The sequence below is a fragment of the Papio anubis genome, unplaced genomic scaffold, assembly GCF_008728515.1.
Source record: "Papio anubis isolate 15944 unplaced genomic scaffold, Panubis1.0 scaffold72, whole genome shotgun sequence".
Taxonomy (NCBI): Eukaryota; Metazoa; Chordata; class Mammalia; order Primates; family Cercopithecidae; genus Papio; species Papio anubis.
Genome location: NW_022167418.1, coordinates 218138 through 245092, shown reverse-complemented (window position 1 = coordinate 245092; position 26955 = coordinate 218138). Strand labels below are relative to the sequence as shown.

General features: G+C 37.0%; 1 protein-coding gene across 8 annotated transcripts in view; it reads left to right on the top strand.

The window, feature by feature from the left end:
* Window positions 1-26955, top strand: part of LOC101020448 (protein FAM227B) — a 290771-nt gene that overhangs the window by 82374 nt on the left and 181442 nt on the right. For all 8 annotated transcript variants that reach the window (XM_031662518.1, XM_031662519.1, XM_031662520.1 and 5 more), the window contains one exon: window positions 16912-17049. In XM_031662518.1, the coding sequence (XP_031518378.1) occupies window positions 16912-17049 (138 nt within the window). The remainder of the gene's footprint in view (window positions 1-16911; window positions 17050-26955) is intronic.

Here is a 26955-nt window from a genome sequence, read left to right as displayed (position 1 = left end):
AAAACCTGCCCGCATGATTCAATTACCTCCCACTGGGTCCTTCCCACGACATGTGGGAATTCAAGATGAGATTTGGGTGGGGACACAGCCAAACCGTATCATTTTACCCTGATTCCCTCCCAAATCTCATGTCCTCACATTTCAAAACCAATAATGCCTTCCCAACAGTCCCTCAAAGTCTTAACTCATTTCAGCATTAACTCAAAGGTCCACAGTCCAAAGTCTCATCCAAGACAAGGCAAGTCCCTTCTGCCTGCGAGCCTGTGAAATCAAAAGCAAGTTAGTTACTTCCTAGATACAATGGGAGTACAGGCATTGGGTAAATACAGCCATTCAAAATGGGAGAAATTGGCCAAAACAGAGGGGCTACGGGCCCCATGCAAGTCTGAAATCCAGTGGAGGAGTCAAATCTTAAAGCTCCAAACTGATCTCCTTTGACTCCATGTCTCACATCCAGGTCACACTGATGCAAGAGGTGGACTTCCACGGCCTTGGGCAGCTCCACACCTGTGGCTTTGCAGGGTATATCCCTCCTCGAGGCTGCTTTCACCAGCTGACGTTGAGTGTCTGTGGCTTTTCCAGGTGCACAGTGAAGGCTGTCAGTGGATCTACCATTCCAGGGACTGGAGGACAGTGGCCCTCTTCTCACAGTTCCACTAGGCAGTGCCCTAGTAGGGACTCTGTGGGGGCTCTGACCCCACATTTTCCTTCTGCACTGCCCTAGCAGAGGTTCCCCATGAGGGTCCCTCCCATACAGCAAACTTCTGCCTGGGCATCCAGGCATTTCCATACATCCTATGAAATCTAGGCAGAGGTTCCCAAACCTCAATTCTTGACTTCTGTGCACCTGCAGGCTCAACACATGAGGCTGCCAAGGCTTGGGACTTCTACCCCCTGAACAAACCACCTGAGCCCCTTTATGCTATGACTGGAGTGGCTGGAACACAGGGAACCAAGTCCCTAGGCTACACAGAGCAGAGAGTACTGGGCCCAGCTGACAAAACCATCTTTCCCTTCTAGGCCTCCAAGCCTGTGATAGGAGGGGCTGCCATGAAGACCTCTGACTGCCCTGGAGACATTTTCCCCATTGTCTTGGGGATTAACATTTAGCTCTCCGTTACTTATGCAAATTTTGTGGCTGCCTTGAATTTCTCTTTAGAAAATGGGATTTTCGTTTCTATTTCATCATCAGGCTGCAAATTTTTTGATCTTTTGTGCTCTGTTTCCCTTTGAAACTGAATGCTTTTAACAGCGTCCAAGTCACATCTTGAATGCTTTGCTGCTTAGAAATTTCTTCTGCCAAGTAACCTAATTCATGTCTCTCAAGTTCAAAGTTCCACAGATCTCTAGGGCAGGGCCAAAATGCCACCAGTCCCTTTGCTAAAATATAACAAGAGTCACCTTTGCTCCAGTTCCCAACAAGTTCCTCATCTCCATCTGAGACCACTTCAGACTGGATTTTATTTTCCATATCACTATTAGCATAAAAATGCTGATAGTGAAAGCCATTCAACAAATTTCTAGAAAGTTCCAAACTTCCTCACATCTTCCTGTCTTCTGGGCCCTCCAAATTGTTCCAACCTCTGCCTGTTACCCAGTTGCAAAGTCTCTTCCACATTTTTTGTTATTTTTTTAGCAGTGCCCCACTATACTGGTACCAATTTACTGAATTAGTTTGTTTTTGTGTTGCTAATAAAGACATACGTGAGATTGGGTAATTTATACAGGAAAAAGATTTAATGGACTTAGAGTTCTACATGGCTGGGGAGACCTCACAATCATGGTGGAAGGCAGGGAGAAGCAAGCCATGTCTTACATGGATGGCAGCAGGCAAAGAGAGCGCTTATGCAGGGAAACTCCCATTTTTAAAACTATCAGATCTTGTGAGACTTATTCACCATCCCAAGAACAGCAGGGAAAAACCTACCCTGATGATTCAATTACTTCCCACTGCAACCCTCCCACAACATGTGGGCATTGAAGATGAGATTTGGATGGGCCAAGCCAAACCATATCAGCTGGCTTTTTGTTTTCTTTAAGAAGTGTCTGTGTTTAAAGACACTTCTTTAAACGCTGTAAGTGTCTTGAAGACACTTCTTTAAGAAGACTAACCCTAGGCCCTCTCTTCTAGCTTCAAGGTTTCTGCTTAGAAGTCTGCTGTTAGTCTGATGAGATTTTCTTTATAGTTGATTTGCTGCTTCTCTACATCTGCTCTTAAGATTTTTTCTTTCACATTGAAGAGAGTAAAAGAAAGAGAGTCTGAGTACTGTATGGAGAGTAGAGATGGAGAGTCTGATTACTGTATGCTTTAGTGAAGATTGTTTTGTATAGTATCTCCCAGGTGTCCTTGAATTTCTTGTATTTGGATGTGTTCATCTGTAGCAAGATCAGGGAAATTTTCCTGAATTATTCCCTCAAATATGTTTTCAAATTCCTTTTTCTTCTTCTCCCTCAGAAATGTTTATAAGTCATAGGTTTGGTTGCTTTACATAATCCCGTATCTCTTAAAGACTTCATTCATTTTTAAAAATTATTTCTTTTTTTTTTTTTTTTTTGGTATGATTGGGTTAATTTGAAAGACTAGTTTTCAAGCTCTGAAATTTTTTTCTTCTACTTGGTCTAGTCTATTGTTAAAGCTTTAAACCGTATTTTGAAATGGTTTCAAAGAGTTTTTTATTTTTAGAAGTTCTGTTGGTTCCTTAAAATATATCTATTTCATCTTTCATATTCTGAATTTTTTATCTGTGTTGTTTTTCAACTTTATCTTGGGTCTTATTGAGCTTCCATACAATCCATATTTTGAATTCTTTATGTGTCATTTTAGAGTTTTCATTTGGTTCATATACATTACTAGATAAATTAGTGTGATTCCTTTTTAGGGATGTCAAAACACTCTGTCTTATTTGCTTCCAGAGTTTTTGCACAGAATCCTTCTCAACTGAAGAAGCTATCACTTCTTATTTTTAAATTTGCTATCATTTAGATGGGACTTTTAAATTTTTTATTCTTTTCTCCTTTGTGAGTCTGACTGTAGTGTATGTTGTGTATGATCATTTTGGTTTGTTCCTGGGTGATCTCCAGGGACTAAGACACTGTTATGTGTTCCTTGCTTATAGATAGTTTCCGGACATGATTTTCTCAAATGGCTCTTGTTGTAGCTGTGTATTGGTGTGTGAGCTGACTCACTGTCTTCTGTGGGGCTGAGAGTGTGGACATCTTAGGAAGCTTATCTCCTGCCCTAGCATGGTGTACTTCAGCAGGTTATATGGTGGTGCAGTTCAGTCCCAAGTACAGTAGGTGGTGCTTAAGAGTGGAAGCCAGATCACCCTCCAGTATCTTGATAATGAGTGGAAATGCGGCCCTGATACGGGTGGTGGAGGGAGTTCATGGTTGAATGTGCTGAGGTCTGGGGTGGAGAAATTGGGTGGGGGCTGCACCATCTCCTCATCTTTGGCAGGTAGAAATACAATTTGCTTTCCTATCATGCCCCTGTCATAGGGCTTGCAAGCTTCAGTTAAAATAGATTCTGTTCTTTATCTCAAGACCACAATGTGACTAGGTCCACAGAAAATGCCCGTCTAGTAGCCCCCAAAATGGCTTGGGGAGGAACCTCTCTCCTGAGCTCCAAACAGCTCTGCAGCTGGTCTGCACTCTGTTGCAGGAAGGGGAGATGAGCCCTCCCTTTGTGCAAGCTCAGGTGGCAGCAGGCACACTTTCAGGGAGGTGTAACTGACACAAATAGCATAGGAAAGGCTGTCTCCAAGTTCCTTTGCTTTAGTTCCCAGTGGGGAAATCCTTGGCTATATCCATAGCTGTAGAGAAGGGGAGTAAGAGATAAACCCCTCTCCATGTCCATTCTCAGTCACTGGTGCTGTCCTTTTGCTAGGCAGAACAACATTGCCCCTTTCAGAGATCACCACACACTCATGTTTCCTTTGTTTCAAATGGCACTTTAATGGGCTGTACTCCCCCTTTTCCTTGGGGTAGCCCATGCTGAGGGCTAGGTCTCCAGGAATCCTGCAGCTCCCTAGGGTCTTGCTGGTTCCCTGTGATTGCCAAAGTCAGAGTGTGTTCCAGAGCATGTTTCCAGGTGATCTGGTGATGCAACAGCACAGGGCTAAGATTCCCTGGATGAGAGAGTGTCCCACAACAAGTGTACAAGCAGTATGGCACCCACCACCTCAATTCAGGTTTGAGGGGGGTGTGAACACACATGCACAATCTGGCCACCCTGTGCTCCACCCCCAGGAAGTTCCCATGTCACCTCCAACAGCATTGCTTGGGCTCACAAGGGAAGAGAGACTCTGACAATTCAGTGGTCAGCAGTCTGTCTTGGGGTGAGGGGAGCAAAGAAATATTTCCACCTATCCTTTCAGTGGGACTTCAAGTTCTCCAGGCATCAATCTTTACCAGATTCTTGCTGTCTTCCTTTCCTGCAGCCCAGCTTCTTCCTGGGGGGTTGATATGGTTTGGCTGTGTCCCCACCCAAATCTCATATTGAATTGTAGCTCCCATGTGTCATGGGAGGGACTTGGTGGGAGGTAATTGAATCATGGGGATGAGTTTTTCCCATGCTGTTCTCATGATAGTAAGTAAGTCTCACAAGATCTGATGGTTTAAAAAAGGGCAGCTCCCCTTGCCCATGCTGTCTCTTGCCAGCCACCATGTAAGATGTACCTTTGCTCCTCCTTTGCCTTCCACCATGATTATGAGGTCTCCCCGGCCATGTGAAACTGTGAGTTTATTAAACCTTTTTCTTTATAATTTACCCAGTCTCAGGTATTTCTTCACAGCAGTATGACAACAGACTATACAGTAAATTGGCACCAGGAGAGCAGGGTACTACTATTAAGATACCCAAAAATGTGGAAGCGACTTTGGAACTGGATAACAGGCAGAGAGGTTAAAACAGTTTGGAGGGCTCAGAAGAAAACATAAACATATGGAAAAGTTTGGAACTTCCTAGAGACTTGGAGGGCTCAGAAGACAGGAAGATGTGGGAAAGTTTGGAATTCCTAGAGATTTGTTGAATGGCTTTGACTATCAGCATTTTGATGCTGATAGTGATATGGACAATAAAGTCCAGGATGAGGTGGTCTCAGACGGAGATGAGGAATTTATTGGGAACCGGAGCAAAAGTGTTTCTTGCTATGCTTTAGCAAAGAGACTGATGGTATTTTCCCCCTACCTTAGAGACCTGTGGAACTTTGAACTTGAGAGAGATGATTTAGAGTATCTGGCAGAAGAAATTTCTAAGCAGCAAAGCATTCAAGATGTGACTTGGGTGCTCTTAAAAGCATTCAGCTTTATGTATTCACAAATATATGGCTTGGAATTGGAACTTATGTTTAAAAGGGAAGCAGAGCATAAAAGTTCAGAAAATTTGCAGCCCAATAATGCAACAGAAAAGAAAAACCCATTTTCTGAGGAGAAATTGAAGCCAGCTGCAGGAATTTGCATAAGTAATGAGGAGCCAAGTGTTAATTGCCAAGACAATGGGAAAAACATCTCCAGGGTATGTCAGAGGTCTTCACAGCACCCCTCTCATCACAAGCTGGGAGGCCTAGGAAGAAAAAGTGGTTTCGTGGGCTGGGTCCAGTGCCTTGCTGCTTTGTGCAGTCTTGGAACTTGGTGCCCTGTGTCCCAGCCATGGCTAAAAGGGGGCCAACATACAATGTACAGCTTAGGTCATTGCTTCAGAGGGTGCAAGCCTTGGTGGCTTACACATGGTGTTGGGCCTGCAGGTGCACAGAAGTTAAGCATTGGGGTTTGGTACCCTCTGCCTAGATTTTAGAGGATCTATGGAAATGCCTGGATATCCAGGCAGAGGTGTGCTGCAGGGGTGGAACCCTCATGGAGAACCTCTGCAAGGGCAGTGTGAAAGGGAAATGTGTGGTGAGAGTCCCCACACAGAGTCCCCACTGGGGTACTGCCTAGTGGAGCTGTGAGAAGAGGGTCACTGTCCTCCAGACCCCAGAATGGTAGCTCCACTGATAGCTTGCACCATGTGCCTATAAAAGCCACAGACACTCAATGCCAGCCCATGAAAGCAGCCAAGAGGGAAGCTGTACCCTGCCAAGCCACAGGGGTGAAGCTGCCCAAGGCCATGGGAGCCCATCTCTTGCACCAGCATGACCTAGATGTGAGACATGGAGTTATAGGAGATCATTTTGAAGCTTTAAGATTTGACTGTCCTGCTGGATTTCAGAGTTGCATGGGGCCTGTAGCCCCTTCATTTTGGCCAATTTCTCCCATTTGGAACAGGTGTATTTACCCAATGCCTGTACCCCCATTTTATCTAGGAAGTAATTAACTTGCTTGTGGTATTACAGGCTCAGAGTCAGAAGGGACTTGCTTTGTCTCAGATGAGATTTTGGACTGTAGACTTTTGAATTAATGGCAGAATGAGTTGATACTTGGGGGAACTGTTGCAGGGGCATGATTGTATTTTGAAATGTCAGGACATGAGTTTTGGGAAGGGGCCAGGTGTGGAATGATATGGTTTGGCTGTGTCCCCACCCAAATCTCATCTTGAATTGTAGCCCATAATCCCATGTGTCATGGGAGGGACCCAGTGGAAAATAATTGAATCATGGGGGTGGTTTTTTTCCGTGCTGTTCTCATGATAGTGAATAAGTCTCCTGAGATCTGAAAGTTTTATAGAGGGCTGTTCCTCTGAACATGATCATTCTTGCCTGCTGCCATGTAAGACCTACTTTTGCTCCTCCTTTGCCTTCTGCCATGATTGTGAGGTCTCCCAGCCATGTGAAACTGTGAGTCCATTAAACCTCTTTTTTCTTTATAAATTACCCAGTCTTGGGTATTTTCTTCATAGCCATATCAAATGAACTAATACAGTGTTCTCCAACAGTTTTGAGCATAATTCCCTTAGCTTTTCACTCAGGTCATGACCATCAACCTGTAACTTTAATCTTTCTGAGGAATACTGGCATTCAACATCCATAGGCAGCCATCCTGAAAACCTATAAAAACACAAACCTATATTTTTTGAGATAAAAGATAACCATGCTGGTGAGAGTGTAAGTTAATACAATAATTTTGGACAATTGCCAATATCTACTAAAGCCGAGCATATGCATACTTTTGGCACAGAATATGTATGACTCCCAGGTACATGCCCTACAGAAATGTGCCTATTTCTGTACACCGAAAAAAGTGCAAAATGTTCATATCAGGCCTATCTATAATCATCAAGACAGAAACTTTAAAAATGTCCATCAGTAATATGAAATTTACATAAATTGCAGAATATTCATACAATGAAATATTACCAAAAATAAGAGTGAACAAATTATATCTATATACAACAATATGGATAAGTCACACACACTTAGTTAAACAAAAAGAAAAAGCCAGACACAAGTGAGTAGATGCTGTATGAGTCTGTTCATATAAAGGTCAACATCTATAAAACTAATGTATTGTGTTAGTAGTGAGACTAATAGTTACCCTTGGAATGGGTAGTAACTGGAACAGAGGACTCCTAGGTGCTGGTTATGTGAGCACTATATTTTAAATTTGTAAAAAATTAATTGAACTATACATTTATGATTTGTTCATTTTTGAATATTTATATGAATTAATGAAAAGTTAAATTGAAAACAAAGGCAATAGTAGCTGCAGTAAAGCCTCTATGATTTATTTAATCATTAATGTGTTTGTATAGATTTCTCTTACACTGCTTTCTCTAACAGTTTATATCCATCAAGAATCATGTTTTCTGTGTCTAATTCTCATAAATGATTTTCTCAACTTATATTTGTGACCCAAATAGATTTTTATCTTTCATTTGTGACTATTTTGCACTGGCAAAAGCATTTGTTGAAAGAATTTTATAAAACATATTTTTCTTATTTCTTTGTTGCCGAAATGTTTATATTATAGATCTAAAATACTATATTCAGTGTTCTCTTTGATGTATCATATAGTCTTCTTCAGGATGAAGTAATCATTATCTTAGACTCTTTACAGTATACTGAGTTCCATTAATTTCGTTAACAACTGGCTTTAGTTTTTGTTCATTTTTTCACAACTGAAATTTTCATTGCCTAAGTGACTTATACACAATAAGAAAAAAAAAAGGATCATGAGAGGCTGTATTAGTTTTCTATTTCTGCTGTAACAAGTTGCCATTTAGTGATTTATAACAACACAAATGTACATCTTACAGTTATGGAAGTTAGAAGTCCAACTGTAGTAAAATCAAGATATTGACAGAGATGTGTTCCTTTAGAGGCTTTAGGGGAGAATCTGTTTCTTTGTAGCTTCTAAACACTCCCTGTATTTGCCTCATAGCCCTTTTCCATATTCAAAGCCATAAGTGTCTGATCTCATATCACATCACTTTGACACTGACTGCTTTGCCTCTCTCTTCCATATTTAAGGATTCTTGTGAATTCATTGAGCCTGCCTGAACAAGATAATCACCCTATTTTATGGTCAGCCAATTAGCAAACTTAATTCTGTCTTCTCCCTTAAGTACCCTTCACCATATAACAAGACATATTCATAGTTTTGGGGGATTAGAACATGGGTGACTTTGAAGGCTACCTCTGCCCACCACAGAGACAACCTTAAGGTTTTGTATAACTGGCTAGACTATGTCACAAGCTTTATGACTGAATTCTACATCCTAGCCTTACAAAAAGCAAGATTAAAATCTGTGCCATTACTTATGGCTTCTGCCTAGGATTTAGAAAGCTAAAAATATATTGCTCCCTCACTTCTACCAAAAAACACTGAACTATCTGCAATTTCAAAACCTTTCCTGAACCCATCAAAGGTTGTAGGCACCAATCCAAAATCTATTTTAAAAAAGTAGCCTCCAAGCAGAGAGGGGATGCAAGCCTTGTTTACCTGGAGGAGATGCAGTACTTTGCCATAAATCAAGTAAGAACAATTTAGCAGAAATTTTTAGTGAATTGCTAGAAGCTGAGCATAGGTTAGTGTGCAGATAAAAGAGAAGTTGCCCTACATTTATGTTTTTACACCATGGACCTCATAAGAAAGCTTAGGAATAGTGTGACAATCCCAAGAATGTCTGGGAGAATGGAAGAGCAGTCACTGAAGGAAAGGGATAAAGCCCTTACTCTATGTAAAAAATAACAATAAAAAAATTTTTTTAAGTCGTGGCATAGGGACAGCAAACCCTGTTGTCCTTAAAGAACTGGTGAAGACCTGATTTACCTACAAGAAAGAAGCAGAGAAAAAACCCCTTTACTTGTGAGGCCAGGACTACATACTAGGTCCAAAATATTAGAGGTGTGCTACAGCTGGGACAAGTCTGGATCATTGAGAAGACCCCATTCCAAGACCCAGGAACATAGCCCATCACTGAGCTGATTCAGGGCAATGGAGGATATCCCACTGCCACCCATCTAACAAACATCAACTAACAAATATCAGCAGTTTATTTCTGAGAGAGGGGAAAGCAGTGTATAAAAATACTGTTTTTGAGAAGAAGGCACAAAGAGAAGATCTAAAGTTGATAGACAAACAGACAAACACAACAAAACACTTCTGGAAAAATAGTTCCCATTCTAAGAGGAATTCGAAGCATATGCAGTACTAAAAGTAGTAACAGCAACAAGAAAACATAAACACAGTTCATTCTAGACTAGATTTGGTTAGTATCTCACACTAAATTTGAGCAAAAGAAGAAGCCCATTTTCAGGCATGAAAACTACTTACCTCATCTTTACTATACTACATAGTATATTTGGTCTTCAACAAAAATTATAAGGTATGCAAAAAAGCCATAGAAAAAGAAAACACTGTCAAGCAAAAAAGCTATCAACAGAATCAGTTTCAGGTAAGGCTCAGATACTGGAATATCAGACAGGAAATTTGAAATAACCATAATTAATATGTGAAAGGTTTTAGTGGAAAAGGTACATAACATGCATAATTAGATGTGTAATTTCAGCAGAGACATTGAAAACTCTAAGAAAGGATCAAACGAAAACCACATGAACAGAGATGAAGAATGTCATTGACAAACTTATCAAATAAACTTTTCACACCCAAGGAAAGAATCCATTAACTTGAACATAGATCAGAGAAATTACCCAAACTGAAACACAAAGAGAAAAAAGAGCGAAAAACACAAAACAGAGAATTCAAGGGCTGTAAGACAACCTCAAACTGTCAGGCATATATGTAATTGGAATCCCTAAAGGAGAAAAGAGAGAATATATTATAAAAGAAATATTTGAGAAGATAATGGCTGAGATCTTCCTAAATGGAAAAGAGTAGTCTTTTCAAAAAATTGTCCTGGAGCTCCTGGATATCCATAAGTTGAACAATAAACTTTGATTCAAATCTTCTAACCTATGCAAACATTAACTGAAATGGATTGTAACCCTAAGTGTAAAACTTAAAACTATAAAACTTTTAGAAGAAAGCATGAAAGAAATTTTTGTGACATTAGGTTAGGCACAATTTCTTAGCTAAGACACCAAAAGCATAATGCATAAAATAAAATTCTTGACAAACTGGATTTAATCAAAATTAATAAATTCTGTTACATTTCTATTACTGACACTAGTAATAGAAATGAAAAGAAAATTCACAGCCTGGAAGAAAACACTGGCATATCATATTTATAATAAAAGATTTGTATCAAGACATATGAAGAACTCAAAATTCACTGAAAAGAAATCAAACATCTCAATTTAAAAATGGGTGAAATATTTAAATGGAACAAGAAGAGAGGAAGTCATATTATGTCTGTTTGCAGATGGAATGACCCTATATTTAGAAAACCCCATCATCTCAGCCCCAAAACTCCTTAAGCTGATAAGTAACTTCAGCAGTCTTAGAACACAAAATCAATGTACAAATGTCACAAGCATTCCTATACACTAACAATAGACAAGCAAAGAGCCAAATCATGAATAAACTCCCATTCACAATTGCTACAAAGAGAATAAAATACTTAGGAATACAGCTAACAAGGGACATGAAAGACCTCTTCAAGGAGAACTACAAACCACTGCTCAAGGAAATAAGAGAGGACACAAACAAATGGGAAAACATTCCATCCTCATGGATAGGAAGAATCAATATCGTGAAAATGGCCATACTGCCCAAAGTAATTTGTAAATTCAATTCTATTTCCATCAAACTACCATTGATATTCTTCACAGAATTAGCAAAAACTACTTTAAAATTCAGATGGAACCAAAAAAAGAGCCCACATAGCCAAGACCATCCTAAGCAAAAAGAACAAAGCTGGAGGCATCACACTACGTGACTTCAAACTCTCCTACAACGTTACAGTAACTAAAACAGCAAGGTACTGGTACCAAAAGAGACATACAGACCAATGGAACAGAATAGAGACCTCAGAAATAAGACCACACATCTACAGCTATCTGATCTTTGGCAAACCTGACAAAAACAAGCAATGGGGAAAGGATTACCTATTTAATAAGGTGCTGGGGAAACTGGCTAGCCATATGCAGAAAACTAAAACTGGACCCCTTCCTTATACTTTATATAAAAATTAACTCAAGATGGCTTAAAGAGTTAAATGTAAAACCAAAAACCATGAAAACCCTAGAAGAAAACCTAGGTAATATCATACAGGACACAGGCATGGGTGAAGATTTAATGATGAAATTGCCAAAAGCAATTGCAACAAAAGCTGAAATTGACAAATGGGATCTAATTAAACTAAAGAACTTCTGCACGGCAAGAGATCATCAGACCAAACAGGCAACCTACAGAATGGGGGAAAATTTTTGCAAGCTACCCATCTGACAAAGGTTTAATATCCAGAATATACAAGGAACTTAAACAAATTTACAAGAAAAAACAAACAACCCCATCAAAAAGTGGGCAAAATATATGAACAGACACTTCTCAAAAGAAGATATTTATGCGGCCAACAAATATATCCAAAAAAGCCACTGATCATTAGAGAAATGCAAATCAAAGCCACAGTAAGATACCATCTCACACCAGTCAGAATGGTGGTTATTAAAAAGTCAAGAAACAACAGATGGTGAGGCTGTGGAGAAGTAGGAAGACTTTAACATTGTTGGTGGGAATGTAAATTAGTTCAACCACTGTGGAAGACAGCGTGGCAATTCCTCAAGGATCTGGAACCAGAAATACCATTTGATCCAGCAATTCCATTGCTAGATATATACCCAAAGGAATATAAATCATTATATTATAAAGATACATGCACGTGTATGTTTATTTCAGCACTATTCACAGTATCAAAGACATGAAACCAGCCCAAATTCCCATCAATGATAGACTGGATAAAGAAAATGTGTTACGTATACACAATGGAATACTATGCAGCCACAAAAAAGAATCAGATCATGTCCTCCGCAGGGACATGGATGAAGCTAGAAGCCATCATCCTCAGAAAACTAACACAGGAACAGAAAACCAAACACCTCATGTTCTCACTCCTAAGTGGGAGTTGAACAATGAGAACACATGAACACAGGGATGAGAAACACACACACCAGGGCCTGTTGAAGGAGTAACGGATGAGGTGAGAGAAGGGAGAGCATCAGGACAAATTGCTAATGCATGCAGGGCTTAAAACCTAGGTGACAGGTTCATAGGTGCAGCAAACGACCATGGCACATGGATACCTATGTAACAAACCTGTACATTCTGCACATGTATCCCAGAATGTAAAGTTAAATAAATAAATAATTTTAAAAATAATTGAATAGGCACCTCATCAAAGAATTTGTATGAACCTAAGAACATCATCTCAATTATTGGCATAGCCATAATAATTCTGGAAGATTGTGGGTAATGACAAGACAAAAAATAGTTCAGAAAGAAATGTACAACTCTTAGTAATTAATAGAAGAAGCAAGCAAAAAAATGAAACCTAGGACAGGTATAAACGATTTAAATAACATGATTGACAAGCATGAAGTAATGTATACACATAGAACACTACAATTGAAAAATATACATTACTTTCAAACACAAAATATTTATAAAAATTCTTTTTATATTCAGTCAAAAATCAAATACTTCCAGCTTTCAAGAGATTTAAATCATATGGAATCATTCATTGAATGCAATGCAGTATGTTAGAAACTATGACCAAAAAATAGGAAATGTCTTTATGTAAGTTGAAAATTTAAAATATGTTCCTCTGTGTATAACTATGTAACAAACCTGCACGTTCTGCACATGTACCCCAGAACTGAAAGTATAATAATAATAAAAAGAAATACGTGCCTAATAACATGCTCATCTATCTCAGCCTCCACCCAGTTCTGTTCCCTTGCTGGAGAGGCATTGCGATCACTGGGTATATACCCAAAGACATATAAATCATTCTATTATAAAGACATGTACATGTATGTTCATTACAGTACTATTCACAATAGCAAAGACATAGAATCAACCCAAATGCCCATCAATGATAGGCTGGATGAAGAATATGCGGTACATATACACCATGGAATACTGTGCAACCACAAAAAGGAATGAGATCATGCCCTTTGCAAGGATATGGATGGACCTGAAAGCTATTTTCCTCAGCAAACTAACCCAGGAACAGAAAACCAAACACTGCGTGTTCTCACTTATAAGTGGGAGCTGAACAATGAGAACACACGGACATATGCAGGGGAACAACACACACTAGGGTCTTTGGGGGATGCAGAGGGAGGGAGAGCATCAGGAAGAATAGCTAATGGATGCTGGGCTTAGTACCTAGGTGATGGGGATCTGTGCAGCAAATCACCATAGTACGTGTTTACCTATGTAACAAACCTGCACATCCACACATGTTCCCTGGAACTTAAAAGTTAATGAAAAAATAAAATAAGAAATATGTGCCTACTAACTCAGTCTTCAAAGAAGAAATCATAATGGAAATTAGAGAAATAGAAACTAGTTTTGAACAAGTTGACAAGAATAAATACTATGTCTCAAAATATATAAGATGACAGCTAAGGTTCTTGGAAGGTAATTTATGGCCTTTAATGTGTATTTTCAAAAAAGTATAAAGACTGAAGACCAGTGATCTATTTAGGCATCCATCTCAAATGGGAAGAAACTAACCCTTTAGAAGCCTTTTTGTTTTTGACATCTCAATTCTCTATATTATATTCAAATAGAGAACAGAGAGAAAGAAAAGTAAGAAATAATCAAAGAATTATTTCAAGAAGTTTTCCATGCTTGAAAATCTTGAGTTTCCAGTTTGAAAGAGATTATTTAGTGCTTAGGACAATGGATAAAAATTGCTGTATGCCACAGTAAATTGTTGTGAGTCCTCAGAACCCAGAGAACAAAAAGCAAATGCTGAAAAAAACTCCCAGAGAACAGAAGGATTAAGAAACAGAATTGTATCGTTCCTCTTATCAGCAACTTTGAAAGAAGGAAGAGAACGGAACAATGTCTTGCAAATTCTAAGGGAGAACTATTTATAACCTAGGACCCTAGACCCAACCAATTTGTCAGGTAAGTGTAAGGATGAACTAAAGACATTGTTAACTTATATACATCTTTTCTCATCAAGTTATGGGAGGAAAAAAAACACCAAAATAAGGCACAAATTAACGAAGAGGTTAAGATGAGAGTCAAAGATTGGAGGCTTAAACACATGGGACATGTAAATTGAATCCCCAAAATAATGGTGAAGGGAGCTCCCTAGATGATAACTGCACAAGCCTAATGAAAAAATTTGTTCAGATTTGAGCACATTGGCAGGCTTTGGGAGACATGTCTCCAAGAATATTAAACTTAAAGAATCTCTGATGCATCTGAATATATTCAAAAGCAATTTAGACAATAGTGGGGGGAGTAGTTTGGAGTTAAGTTAATTATAAGTACATAGAACATAAGAAAACAAAAACATCCAACAATTATTAACTTCAGATAAAGAAATTTTCTTAAGAAAATAAGCATAGCAGATTCATTTTTAAAGTCTCAATTCTCCACATTATTCTGTATATTCAAAAAGAGAGAACTAGTTTAGCTGTCAACAAGATTTTATGTAGTTATAATAATGTAAATGCTGATATTCACACAATGAAAATTATAACAGTTGATATTATGTAAAGAATAGGAAGTTAGCTTGTATGTGGTGATAATGAGATAAGATAGTGAAAGATCATTAAATCTTTTATCTTCCCTAGTTGGACGTCAATAGATAATGCCTAAAATTAACACATCAAAATCTAACAATATAGCCCTTTTTTTGTCTGTTATGGTTATGGGTCCCAAATAAAGATAGTTGATTCTGGAAAGCAAGATGCAGTGTTGGGGATATGTGAGGAACTATGAGACTTTGGAAATTAAACAAATAGTTTGACATATAGTTTCACTCTTTAAATTATATGTCTGTATAAATTTTATAAAATGAAAAATGAAAATTAGAATATATGTAAGTTATCAAATAATTGCAAAGACATTTTAGGTTTTTAGCTCCCTTATTTTATATACCATTTGTTTCTAAATCCCATAGGATAACAATTTCCTAGGAAATGCTTGAATAGATCCTACTAGAGTTTAGTTTTTAAAAATTGGCAATGTGAAAATATAAATTTCAAATGTTGTGGCTCTATATTAATGTCATTCTTTGGAACAATTCATGTTTTGTGACCAGTATTAATTAAAACTTGTAAATAATGTTGGAATGTAGTCAGATATCAACCAGTGGCTAATTTGCAAAAAAAAAAAAAAAAAGTAACAGTAAAACTGACTTACATTAAGTGCTTACTGTGGATCAGGCACTATGCTAAATAATTTCACATCTGCCTTGATGGCAGACAGGGACTAGATTTAAATGAATTTTGTGCCCCTTGTGTCCAGCACAGTTTGGTACATAGTACGCCCTCTCTCTCTTTATATATCAGGACCAAGTAGGGTTTATTCAATACTGGACAGTATTAACCATGTATTTTATTTTCTATATTCTGATACTTGGACATCTGGGACCTTGATGACCCTAGAAGGACCGCACTTCCTTGGGTTAGTTAATTCCTAGAGGCAACTTGCCCATGAGCATGTTTTTTAAATGCTTTTTGATTTTTAAACCAACCAGTTCAGAGGTCACACACAACCATTTCCTTTATTTGGCTCTTACTTTATTTGGCTCTGGGACTAGGTACCAGACTAGGCATAGCTCCTACGCACTTAAGCCTGCTGAAATTATTAAAACTAGTCAACCATAGGCCTTCTTGCCTTGCCTCTTCCTTCCTAAGGAAAGCACAATAAAGACTCTTACCCACAGTTATCCCCTCTTTCTCTGTCTCCTGACTGGCCCCAGGGCTTGCCCATGTGGCCCCCTGTGGCATGATATCCCCCTACTCTTGGGAACTGTGACTAATAAACCATCTTTACAAACTCAATCTGCTGATCTGTTGGCCTTGCTATACTTCAATTTTTCTCTTAATGCACAATATTTTAAAACATAGGCAATCTATCTAGAAGCACTCAAGTGAATCAAACTGAAGTCTTCTGCTAAATAAGTGATAACTGTATCTAAAAACATTTAGAAAATTATAATTTGATGGCCCAGTCTAGTGAATAATCCTCATTGAACACTCACCGCTGAGAAAATATTGGCTACATTTATGAGCATGATAGTTTATAGTCATAATTATTAACATAATAATAATAATATTAGTTCATATTTGTGTAGTGCTTTCCCATTTACCATACTTTACATATATTTAAAAATAATTTATATTATTCTTATTTTTATTGCTGAGGATACAGATGTTTAGAGTGGTTAAATGACTTATCTAATCCTACACAGCTTAAAAGGAACAAAAAAGGAACTTTTTTGTTGTGAGGATGAAATGTATAATTATCATAAAAATGCTTTGACAAATTAAAAGGTATTTTCAAAATCCGAATTTATTTGGCTAAATATGTATTTTATATTAACAGGTTTAAAACCTCAAAAAGGCTTTTGGACCCACTGGAAACTGAAAGAACTCTCCACAACCACTATTCACGGTAGCAAAAAAGCACCTGCAAAATCAGTAAAGGAAAGAATTGCAGACAGTCAAGAACGTATAACAACTAGTAAGTAAAGTTTTTGTATACTGCAAAATGGAATAGGTAGCAAAAATCAATTAAGTTATTTATTAGGCAGAATTTTCTAATGATTTACTTATTTATTTTTAAATGTTATTTTAGTAACATTTGATTTATAGATTGATGTTATAGTGGTACACACTTAAGTCCTTTTTCCATTTGCGTGTTATAAAATAATGATTTTTTAAAATTTTTATCCTTTTTATCTTTATGTATACTACAGATATTCTCACTTTTACTTGTGTTGCTGTTAATCATGTGTTGTCTCAATAGATAAGTTTACATTTTTTACTTTGTTCATTTAAATTATGTTTTCTTTAGGGTTTCAGTTTTGTGGTGTGTTTGTCAAGACTTAACTAAGATTATAAAAATACCTACATTTTTTCTAGTATTTTTAAATTTCCATATTTAATTTAACTCGTTGTTATAAGCAGCATAGTTGTATTCCAATATGATGGGGTTTTTTTTCCCAAATGATCCATTTATTAAATAGTCCACTTATAGCCTACTTGAAATACCCATTCATTTACATTTTAATATTCTTTTCTGTTCCTTTGCGCCACATGCCAAATTCTTGTGCCAGGACCAAAGTCCTCAGTTACTCTACATTAATAAGCTTTATAAGGCAAGTTTATTTCCCTCCTGTTTATGCTATTTCTTTAATACCAAACATAAGTCTAATGCTCAGGTTTCATGTCTGACCAGTTAAATTAGAATCTAGGCTGAGTAATGTTTAAAGCTCCTCAGTGCCTCAGATGATTTCATGTGCAGGCAATGTTAACAAACCACTAATGCAGAGGGAAATAGCTTTCTAACCTATACCTTGATATAGGCCAAGGAAGAGGAGGAATTAACCTACCCAGCCTACTCTTTGGGAAGTTATTCTTTAGTTAATCTCTGATTCTGGAATTATTTAATTAGTTAATTATTATTCTTCAGATCTGAGAATTTTGAATTTAGAGCATCACTGTTTTAACTGTGGTCTTCTGTATTCTTATCCCAGTATATATCATCCAATATGATTTCTATCTTTTATTAGTTACAAGAAATTTTCTTGTTTGCTGTCACCCTCAGTGGTTTAACAAAACTTCGTTCATATTTGTTCTGGGGGGTGGGAGGCTCATTTCTGGGATTTCTAATAGAAAGAGGAGTAGTCTACTACCTTGAGCCAATTTTGTTTATCTGTTTTTGCTTCTCACCCTCACATGTGACTAACTAAATTAAGAGATTTTTTATGAACTTTCCATTTTCTTTTTAATTTTAAGTAACAGAAAAGTGATAAGAATAGCATAAAGAACTCCATATATCCTTTACCTACCAATTATTTATATTTTCCTTGTTCTTTGAATCATTTTCTTTTTTCTTTTTTCACGTAAGCAATTAAAGATTAAATTTCCCTAAGCACTGCTTTAAGTGTGTTGTATTTAGATATGTTGTATTTTATCACTTAATTTAAAATGTTCTAATATTTACTATAATTCCTACTTTGACCCATCAGTAGGTCAAAGTAGGGTTATTTAGAAAAGTGTTGTTTAATTTCCAAATGTTTGGGACTTTTCTAGATATCTTAAAATTACTGATTTCTAATTTAAAAAACTGTGGTCTGAGGACATACTCTGTATGATCTTTTGCAATGTATTGAGACTTGTTTTATGGTCCAGGATGTGGTCTGTCTTGGTGAACATTCCATGTATACTTGAGAAGAATGTATATCTGCAGTTAAAAAAAAAATCTCAGATCAAGGTGGCTAATAGTATTATTCAGATCTTCTGTATCGAGTCAGCTAACTGTAGCCTGTGGATTAAATCTGGTGTGTAGCATGTTTTTATACATTCTATGAACTTAGAATGGTTTTTACATTTTTAAGGGTTGTAAAAAAACAAAAACATAAAACAAAATGAAGAATATGCAACAGAGACTACAGTGGTCTGAAAATCCTATAATACCGACTTGCCTTTTATAGAAAAAATTTGCTCACCCTAATTTTATGTCTTCAATGATATTTTATTTAGTTCTGTTAATTACTGGAGGGGATATGAAAATATAATTTTAGGATTATCTATTTCTCCCTTTAATGTTATTGATTTTTGCAGTAGCCATTTTAAAATTATTGAGCAAATATACTTTTATTAAGTTTTTCCTTTAGTATAAAATGTTCCCTTGTAACTATGATAATTCTCCTTTTTTTGAGTTCTATTTTGTCCGATCTTAATATAGACACTTCAGATTTCCAATGCTTATGGTTCACATGGTATCTTTTCTCATCATTTTACATGTAACTAGTTCATGTTCTTATAAAGCATACTTTTTGTAAATAAACTGTAGTTGAGTCTTGTTTTTTTTTTAATTCAGGATGACAATCTCTTCACTTTAATTGGGAGTGTTACTTCATTTATGTTTAAAGTAATTATTGATATGGTTAATCTTATTTCTACTAGTTTCTATTTGTTTAGAGATTTATTCCATCTGTTCTTTGTTTTTCAGTTATACTTTCCTGTCTTCTTTTGGTTAATTGAATATTTTTGTCATTCTATTTTAATTCCTCTGTTGGCTATTTACCTGTACCACGTTTGTATTTTTTGAGGCCACTTTAATGCTTACAAAATGCATTCTTAAATTATCAAAATACTATCTAAAGTTAATATTGTTCTACTTCACTTAAAATGTAGGACCTTGGAGCAGTATAGTTACATATACACCCCCTTGTCTTTTGTGCTATTGTCAAATGTATCTACATAAAAGCCTCATGTTATATAGTGTCATGACTTTTGTTTCAAATAATTACATGTTTTTCTCAGCTTTTTTGAGATCTAATTGGTGTACAATAAACTGCGTATATTTAAAGTGTAAAATTTGATGAGTTTTGACATATGTATAAATTTTTAAAACCATTACAATTTGAACTAAAAAACATATCTATCTCTCTCAAAAGTTCGTTATGCTTTTTTTGTAATTCCTTCTTGCCACCAATTCCCAGGCAATCATTTATGTGATTTTTGTCACTATAGGTTAGATTGCAATTTTCTAGAATTTTACATAAATGAAATTATATAGAGTGCATGCTGTTTTTCAACTAACATTTTTTATTCCACATAATTATTGTGAGATTCATTCATGTTGTTACATGTATTAATAATCTGTTCCTTTGTATTGCTGAATAGTAGTCCTCCATAGTGGGACTATAATATGAGTTGTTCATTCATCTCTTGGTGGATATTTGTATTGTTTTCAGTATTTGGCTATTATAAATATAGCTGCTATGAACATTTATATACAAGTATTTGTTTGGATATAGAATTTTATTTCTCTTTGATAAATATCTAATAGTGGGATGGCAGAGCAGCATGGTTATGTAGTATATGAGGTCATTCTTACATTGCTATAAATAAATATCTGAACCTGGGTAATTTAGGAAAAAAGAGGCTTAATTGGCTAATGGTTCTGCAGGCTTTACAGAAAGCATGGTGTTGGTATCTGCTCAGCTTCTAGGAAGGCCTCAGGAAGCTTGCACTCATGGCAGAAGGCAAAGGGGGAGCAGGCACATCACATGGTGAAAGAAGAAGCAAGTGAGAGAAAGTGGAAGGGAGGTGCCACACCCTTTTAAACAACCAAATTTTATGTTAACCCAGAGTGAGAGCTTACTTATCACCAAGGGACGGCCCAAGTCATTCATGAGGGCTCTGCCTTCATGATCCAACCACTTCCCCCACGCCCCACCTCCAACACTGGAGATTACATTTCAGCATGAGATTTGGACAGGGACAAATATCCAAACTATATCATTTCACCCCCGACCCCTCCCAAATCTTGTCCTTCTCACATTGCAAAATACAATCATGCTTTCCCAACAGTATCCAAAAATCTTAACTCATTCCAGCATTAACTCAAAAGTCCAAAGTCTCATCTAAAACAAGGCAAGTCTCTTCAGCCTATGAGCCTGTAAGGTCAAAAACAAGTTACTTACTTCCAAAATACAATGGGAGTGTAGGCATTGGGTTAACATTGCCACTCCAAAAGGGAGAAATCAGCCAAAAGAAAAGAACTGAAGGCCCAATGCAAGTTCAAACCTGGCAGAGCAGTCACTAAATCTTAAAGCTCCAAAATAACCTCCTTTGACTTTATGTCCCACATCTAGGGCACACTGATGCAAAGGATGGGCACCAAACGCCTTGGGCAGCTTCACTCCTGTGGCTTTGTGGGGTTCTGCCCCCATCGCTGCTCTCACGGGTTATTGAGTGCCTGTGACTTTTTCAGGTTCAGGGTGCAAGCTGCCAGTAGATCTACCATTCTCGGGTCTGGAGGGCAGTGGCCCCTTCTCACAGCTCGACTAGGCAGTGTCCCAGTGGGTACTCTGTGTGGGGGCTCTTACCCTACATTTTCCCTCTTTACTGCCCTAATAAAGGTTATCTATGAAGGCTCTGCCCCTGCAGCAGGCGTCTTCTTGGGCAACCAGGCTTTTTCATACATCCTCAAATCTAAGCAGAGGCTGCAAAACATTCTTCACTCTTGCATTCTGTGCACCTACAGGCTTAACACCATGAGGAAGCTGCCAAATTTTATAGCTTGCATTCTCCAAAGTGGCAGCTCAAGCTGTACCTGGGCGTTTTAAAGCCCCAGCTAGAACTGAAGCAGCTGGGATGCAGAGAGCAGTGGCCCAAGACTGTGCAGGGCAGCAGGTCCCTGGGCCTGACCCATAAAATCTTTTAGTCTTCCTAGGCCTCAGGGCCTGTAACTAGAGGGCCTGTGTCTTAGATTTCTGGGATGCTTTCAAAGTCTTTTTCCCATTGTCTTGGCTATTAGCACTTGACTCCCTTTTTGTTATGCAAATTTCTCTAGCAAGCCATTGCTATAAAGCCTACTTGAATTATTCTCCCAAAAAAGCCTTATCTTTCTCTGCCACATGGCTAGGTTGCCAATTTTCTAAACTTTTATGTTATGCTTCTTGTTTAAATATGAGTTCCACATTGATCATTTCTTTGCTCCTGCATCTGAGTGTCAGCTGTTACAAGCAGCCAGGGTTACATCTTGAATACCCTGTTGCCTAGAAATGTCTTCCACCAGATACCCTAAATTATCACTCTGAGGTTCAAGCTTTCACGGATCCCTAGGGTAGGGAAACAATGCAGCCAAGTTCTTTGGTAAGGCACAACACAGGTGACCTTTGCTCCAGTTCCCAATAAATTTCCATCTGAGACCTCATCAGCCTGGGCTTCACTGTCAGCATTTTGACCACAACCATTTAACTAGTTTCCAAGAAGTTCTGAACTTTCCCTCATCTTCCTGTCCTTTTCTGAGCCTTCCACACTCTTCCAGCCTCTGCCCATTATGCAGTTCCAAATCTGCTTCTGCATTTTCAGGTATCTTTACAGCAATGCCCTACTCCTGGTACCTACTTTCTGTATTAGTTCATTCTTGTATTGCTATAAAAGAATACCTGTGACTAGGTAATTTACAACAAACAGAGGTTGAATTGGCTCATGGTTCTAGAGGCTTTACAGGAAGCACAGCGCTGGCAGAGAGGCCTCAGGAAGCACAGCTTCTAGAGAGGCCTCAGGAAGCTTACAATCATGGCAGAAGGTGAAGGGAGAGCAGTCGTGTCACATGGCAAAAGCAGGATCAAGCAAGAGGGGGGCAGTGGTGCCACACAATTTTAAACAACCAGACCTCATGTGAACTCAGAGCAAGAACTCACTTATCACCAAGGGAATGGCCCAAGCCATTCTTGAGGGATCTGCCCCCATGATCCAGCCACCTCCTACCAGGCCCCACATCCAACATTGGGGATTACATTTCAACATGAGATTTGGTTGGGGGTAGATATCCAAACTATATCACGTATGTATAACATTTTAAGAAATTGCCAATATCTTATCCAAAATTTTACATTTCTACCACTATACAAGTTATAGTTACTCTACTTCCTTACTAACACTTGGTATGGTCTTTTTAATTTTAGCTATTCTTGTGAGTTATATACTGGTATTTAGTTAGGTTTTATTTTAATTTCTCTAATGACCAATCATGATGAGCTTCTTTTCATGTGCTTATTTGCTTCTTTTCATGTGCTTATTTGCCATCCATGTATCTTAAAGCTCCAAAATAACCTCCTTTGACTTTATGTCCCACATCTAGGGCACACTGGTGCAAAGGATGGGCATCAAAGGCCTTGAGCAGTTTCACCCCTGTGGCTTTGTGGGGTTCTGCCCTCACAGCTGCTCTCACAGGTTATTGAGTGTCTGCTGAAGTGTTGGTTCAAATATCTTGGCCATTTTTATTTGAGTTGTTTGTCTTCTTATTGAGTTATAAGAGTTCTTTATGTATTTTATGCTTATTTATTTAGTTAGTTCGTTTTTTGTTTGTTTGTTTTTTAGTTTTTTTTAGTTAGCTCGTTTTTAAAGACAGGATCTTGCTCTGTCGCCCAGGCTGGAGTACAGTGGCATGATCATAACTCACTGCAGCCTAGAAAGAAGTTATTCATATGTTTAGAAACAGTTCCTTTTTCAGATATATATTTTGCAAATGTTTTTCCCAGTATGTGGCTTGCCCTTTCATTTCTTAATAACATCTTTTAAAGAGCAAAAGTTTATAATTAGAAGAAACCCATTTATCAATTTTTTAATATAGTTTGTGCTTTTTGCATTCTATTTAATAATATTTGTAAACCAAATTTCACTAATATATTTTATATTTTCTTCTGGAAATCTTATAGTATATAGCTTTATAGTTTACAGTTGTAGCTCTTACTTTTAGGTCTCTAATTCATTTTGAGTAATTTTTCTTAATTATATGTATAAACATTAAGAATCACTTCTTTGCATATTGCTTCAGCACCATTTGTTGAAAAGATTTTCCTCTCCTCATCGAATTATCTTAGAAATCAATTGACCATACATATTGGTTTATGTCTGTTCTCTGTATTCTGTTCCATTGATGCCAATAACCAGCTACCTTTAAAACTGTAGTTTAATAATGTATCTTGAAGTCAGGTACTATAAGTCCTCCAGCTTTGTGCTTCTTTTACACAATTATTTTGATTATTCTAGATTCTTTTCATTTCAATATAAATTTGAAAAACTGCTAGTCAGTTTCTAAAATATATACTTGGTCATCTTCATTTTAAATACATTGTATTGATTAAGTTGGGGAGAATTGGTATCTTAACAAAATGAGTTTTTCAGTTCACAAACATAGAATATGCCTATATTTATATAATGCTTCTTTAATTTCTCTCAGCAGTGTTTTCTAGTTTTTACTGTACAGACACATCTTTTTCCAATTATACATGGCATTTTAAACTTTCAATTTTGATTATTCATGCTACTATATAGGAAAAAAAGCTATTTTTATTTTGCATTTTTATTGGGTGTATGTATATTTAGGATAGTTAAGTCTTTTTGTTGTATTGAATACTTTATCATTATGTAATGCCCTTCTTTGTCCTTTTTGATTATTGTTGTTTTAGAGTCTGTTTTGTCTGATATAAGAATAGTAACCCTTGCTCTTTTTGTTTTCCATTTGGCTGACAGATCCTTTTCCATCCCTTTATTTTGAGTCTATGGGTGTCATTTCACGTGAGATGGATCTCTTGAAGATAGCAAACTATTGGGTCTTGATTCTTTTTTCAACTTGGCACTCTGTGCCTTTTAAATGGAAAGCTTGAAAATGTATTATATATTTTATTTATCCCTAAATATTTGAAATATACTTTTTGTATCTGATGCTAAAACGTGACAAGATTTTTTTGTTTCTGGATGAGATGGTCTAAGCTGTGGGAGCAAGGGCCAGGTTATAGTGGCTGTTTCTTTTAATTTATTGCTCAAATTTTAATTTAATAATTCATGTTCAACCTGGGAAAATCTTCAGTTTGAAATATGTACTTGATAAAGTGTGTTAACTTAATAGAGCTAAGGCTATGCCTTACTCTCATAAATGAGTAATCTTTTTATGTGACAGGTGACTTTTATTATCATCTTCATTTTATAAGTGATGAAACCAAAATATAAGTTAAGTAACTTTCCCGAAGCCACATAACTGATCAGTGCTAGAATATGAATTGAAATTCAAGAAATTTTGGCCATAGAGCTGAACTCATAACCACTTCACATACTGCCTATCAGCCATTTGAGTTTACAGGCTTGTAATTATATTAAGGTTTAAAATTATCATCATAGAATAAGTGTTGTAACTTATGAGAGTTACCATAGCCTTAATCCTTCATTTATGGCAAATGTGAATGAGTTTTTATGTCTTTTCCTGGATTAAATTTTAATAGGTGAGGGTGAATGAAGAAAGATGCTAGTAGAAAGGCCAGAAAGGCTAGTAGGAGGCCACACAGCCTCCATCGAGAATTACATGTCAACCACACACCACTGTTTCTGATGGTAGAATTAAAAGCGAAGTTGTTGTACCATTTCAGAAAGATAAAGATCACTAAAGAGGTATTTTTTCTGTAATCTTCTGCTTAGATTGTGACTACTAGGAAATCTACTTAAGAAAGAAGGTTGTTCAAATTTATGAGTTTCTTTTTTGAACTTTGAGCATCTCATATTTCTCCAGAGCTTTAATCTACTTTTAAAACTATCTTCTGTGTTTTTATATCAGTTAGTGGTCAGTGAGTGCCTCCCCCCCCAACTCATTGATTTTGTCTTTGATGGCAGAGCAGGGTGTGGATTGACAGTGAGAAATTAAAACATTCCTATCCTATAGGAAATCATTGCAAAGGGACTTGGCTCATGGTATCTGAGAGCTTCCCTATACTGTTTGTTGCTTTACAGTTTCTGTGTTCCTTACCCCCAGTCTGGATACAGTCATCATTGTGGAGAATTCTTTGAACATAAGATTCAGATCATGTATTTACTGGTGCCATAAGTATGTTTTTCTTTGGAGGCATTTCTATACTATAGTCCCTAATGTTTCATCTGCTCTAATGTATTCAACTTGCACATAAAGAACTTGAATGTCTTTGAGCAGGTCATACAACCCCTCTGAGCTTTATTTTTACAACTGAAAAATGAGGTGAGTAGAATATTTCTATATTCCCCTTTTCTAACATTTTGTTGTTTAATGACTTCTATCCATAGGTGCTGAACAATCTTCCAAAGTGATTGCTGACTGTTCAGGTGTAATTAGTGATAGAGACTGGTGGTTTAGGATTCATGATCTGAGAACTCTTCCTTCTCTATAGCTGTCTGTGTGTGTGTGTGTGTGTGTGTGTGTGTGTGAGACTCTGTGTATACTAAAACCTTATTCTGTGTGCTGGAGGAAAGCTAAGGCAGATAAAGAGCGGAACTGGGGTAAAACATTAGTATATGTACACATGAATGCATATACGTATATATGACTTAAAAGAAATATTCTGTGCTCCATATATACTGCTGTCTTAGAATTGCTTCTTCTAATCTAAAACATATTTAAAACATGATTTCGTTTTTTCAACATTTGAGATGCTTATTGTAATGTGAAGTTAACTTTTTTCCAGAATTTTAACAAAGAGGACTTTCTGTTTTATTTTAATGAAATAAACACACCGTGGATAGTTAAAATTTGCCTTCCAAACAAAACGTCATGATATCTCCCTTTTTAGGACTGGAATGTAAGCAGTTATAGAATTTCAGTATCTGGAATGACTCATGATTTATAAGCCAGCTCTTCTTAAACAGTGTATTGTTAGATTATTTACAAGACTAAAGTTTTAATGTTAATTTCTTTATTGTGGTACAATGCCATTTAAGCTTTTGAACTCAAATAAAGATCATTTTTAAAAACTCTTTTTATACCTCTCCCCCAGTTGCTAAATCTAATTTTTTCTCTTTGTCTGGATTTTAATGTTAAAACACTAACAAATCTCATTATTTTTGTAAACTATAGCTTAAACCACAAGCAATAAGAAAAATC